The 2,913-nt window shown below is 50.6% G+C and overlaps 1 protein-coding gene across 1 annotated transcript in view; it reads right to left on the bottom strand.

The window, feature by feature from the left end:
* Positions 1-2,487: 2,487 nt before the first annotated feature.
* The window catches only part of GUITHDRAFT_155068 (hypothetical protein), a 2,477-nt gene continuing 2,051 nt past the window's right edge, over positions 2,488-2,913 (bottom strand). The window contains exon 6 of the mRNA XM_005823986.1: positions 2,488-2,700. Within this exon, the coding sequence (XP_005824043.1) occupies positions 2,532-2,700 (169 nt within the window). The 3' untranslated portion in view covers positions 2,488-2,531. The remainder of the gene's footprint in view (positions 2,701-2,913) is intronic.

The raw sequence follows: 2,913 nt of genomic DNA on the forward strand, positions 1-2,913 counted from the left end.
CAGTGAATGCGATTGGAAGCATGTGTGGATGAGGTCGGACCTGATAGGAAAGGAAAGGCAACAGGCTGCAAGGTTTCATCGGGTGATCTTGTTGAGATTTTGAAGACCTGCAGTTGCTGTACAGTATGTTGATATGAGATCGAGCATGAAAGTAACTTCTCTCCTTGACATCATTCCAAATCAGCCTCACTGCAAACTCTCCGGCCCCACCATCGCGGCGCTTGAAAACATTCGAGCTCCCTGTCTGCATGAACAACAGCAAATCTTGGTGCAGCTGCTGAAATGAATGCTGTCGACTCTTTTGCGGCTCTTCGTTTCTGGGCATGAGGAGATTGCAATCAACCAGCTCACGTAGCAACAAGTAAGATCTCAGGTACAAGAGGTCCACTGACAGAGACAACCAACACATCGCATCATCTTGTCCAGTATGCAAGCAAGCTGGAAATGTGATGCTGCTTTCAAACACGAGCACCTTCAGAGAGTTTTCGAGAGGGAGGGAGGGAGGGAGGGAGGGAGTGAGAGGAGAGGGATGGTGGAGGGAGATTCAGGGACGTTGAGCCACGAGGGAAGAGGGAAGGAGAAGCTCTGTTGACCCACCAGCAGATCGAGAGCGCGCACCATCAAGACGAGGAGCTGGACGATGAAGAAACTCTCCCAGTCCAAAGGAGAAAGTCCAGGCTGGGGAGGAAAGGGAGTGTGTTCTTGGTATTGGCTGGGCTTGCTGCTGTGATTGCGAGGAGGCGATCGAAAAGATTCCGAAGTCTTTGTTCAGGTTGATTGTCGGAGGGATCTTGTGTGATAGGATGGTGACACGTGCTGTAGAGATATCTGAACATAGCAGCGGCTTCTTGCAATGGGCGGGAGAATATTTCCTTGAGGGCATCCAGGTGAAAGGCGGCAGGGTCGTGATGAACACGGTGATTGACTGAGTTGGCAGGATCACCTATCGACGAAAATGTTTGTTGATTGCTCACCAACCCTGTTACACTGACATGTTTTACTTGGGTTACTCTCAGATTCTGCTTGGTTGTGTCGTTTGTGATGTCGTTCTTGCCAACCCGGCACACCAGACTGCTGGAGTGGTTGGTAGATTGATCATGGCCTCCAGGCAGGAGCAGGAGGGATTTCAGAAGCATTTTTGATGCCGAGGAACTGAAAACAAGAGATAAACAACATGATTGGAGAGAGAAAGTGAATGAGCAGGGAGAATAAGATATCAATATTACATGTTGACAACTGGACAAAACTTACCTCTGCTGCGCTGATGTGCGGTCGAACATGTGCTGAACTGATATGACTGGCGGTTACCTGTAGTTGTTGGTTATTGCCATGTGTCTGAACGATCTTGATATACCTGCGGATCTCTCGTGATGTTATACCGTATGCGATCAAACAACTGTAACATGCAAGCATTAGTTCAAGTTGACGTCAGGCCATAGTGATAGTTTGGTGCTATTAGAGATGATGATGGAGATGATGATGGAGACGATGATGAGTTGAAGGAATTACATTGAAATTCATCTCTGACACGTTGTAGCCTGCAAACTAGCATTACATGTCCCATATCTTGATCGCTCTCTCTACCTGTCGTTCCTTTCGGCAAATTTCCCTTCGCTTCCTCAAGGCAGAGCTTGTATGAAGCTACCTGAGAGGAATTGAGGAAAGCAAGAGGCACGCTTGAAGGAGGAGGAGGAGGAGGAGGAGGAGGAGGAGGAGGCACTCTTGAAAGAGGAGGAGGAGAGGGGGGAGGGGGAGGAGGAAGGAAGAAGAAACGAGGATAAGAAGGATTGAAGGCAACAAGAGGAGACTAGGATAGAGATGGAGGACGAGGATGAGGAGGAGACGGAGAGGAGAGGTAAAAGCAGAGGGGAAGAGGAGGATAAGGAGGAGGAAGCGGTAGAGGCAAAGGGAGGATGATGATAGAGGGAGGGGTAAGGAGGAGGAGGTAGGGAAGGAGGGGGAGGCAGCAGGGTAAACCGGAGTGATGTTTTTGATTCCGTTGTATTCGAACTCATGCAAACCAAAACCTGCAAGACAAGTCAGAGGAAGGCAGCAGATGTTAGGAGAGGGAGGGAGGGAGGGAGGGAGGGAGGGAGGGGGAGAGCAGGGGAAGAGGTGGGGAGGGCGAGGAAGGAGGAAGAAGAAGCAGCTGTTGCAATGGGGAAAAGGAAAAGGGAAAGGGAAAAGGAAAAGGATGGTGGAGAGTTTTGCCTCTATATCTCAGGTCATCAATGCAAGTAATGGGAGGAGCCTTCCCAATCCCAACGCCTTTCCCTTTCTTCGATCCTGAGGGGAGGGTAAGAATGGCAGCAGCCGGGAACAATCTTGTGAATGTTGTGTTCCTCTTGCGCTTGCTCCTGCCCCTCCAGGATCCTGCTCCTGCTCCTGTTGCTGCTCCTGCTCCTGTTGCTGCTCCTCGTGCTGCTGCCGCTGCTACTCCTTCTCCTCCTTGTCCTGCTGCTGCTGCTACTGAAACTCCTGCTCCTCAGCCATTTCCCCATCGCAACTGCTGCTTTCAAAGTTTTCCCCTCTCAATCCCCTCCACCCTTGTCTTTATCTCCTTCACCTCTTCCCTCAAAGTCTCCAAGACCTGTTCTCCGTCCTTTCTCATGATTTTCCCCCTTACCTGGTACCAGCCCCATCATGCTGGGGGTAAAAACCTGTGTCATTCGCTCCTCGATGGTTGCTGGTGCTCTTTTCCTCCGTTCTCCTGCCATAGGTAGTTAGAGCGAGGTGGAGGAGAAAGGGGAAGAGGAGGATGAGGAGGAGGTGGAGGTGGAGGAGGTGGGGGAGAAGGGGAAGAGGAGGAGGAGGAGGGGGAGAAAGGGGAAGATGATGATGATGATGATGATGATGATGATGACGACGACGACGACGACGATGATGATGATGATGATGATGATGATGATGATG

This window comes from Guillardia theta (genome assembly GCF_000315625.1).
Source record: "Guillardia theta CCMP2712 unplaced genomic scaffold GUITHscaffold_100, whole genome shotgun sequence".
NCBI lineage: Eukaryota > Cryptophyceae > Pyrenomonadales > Geminigeraceae > Guillardia > Guillardia theta.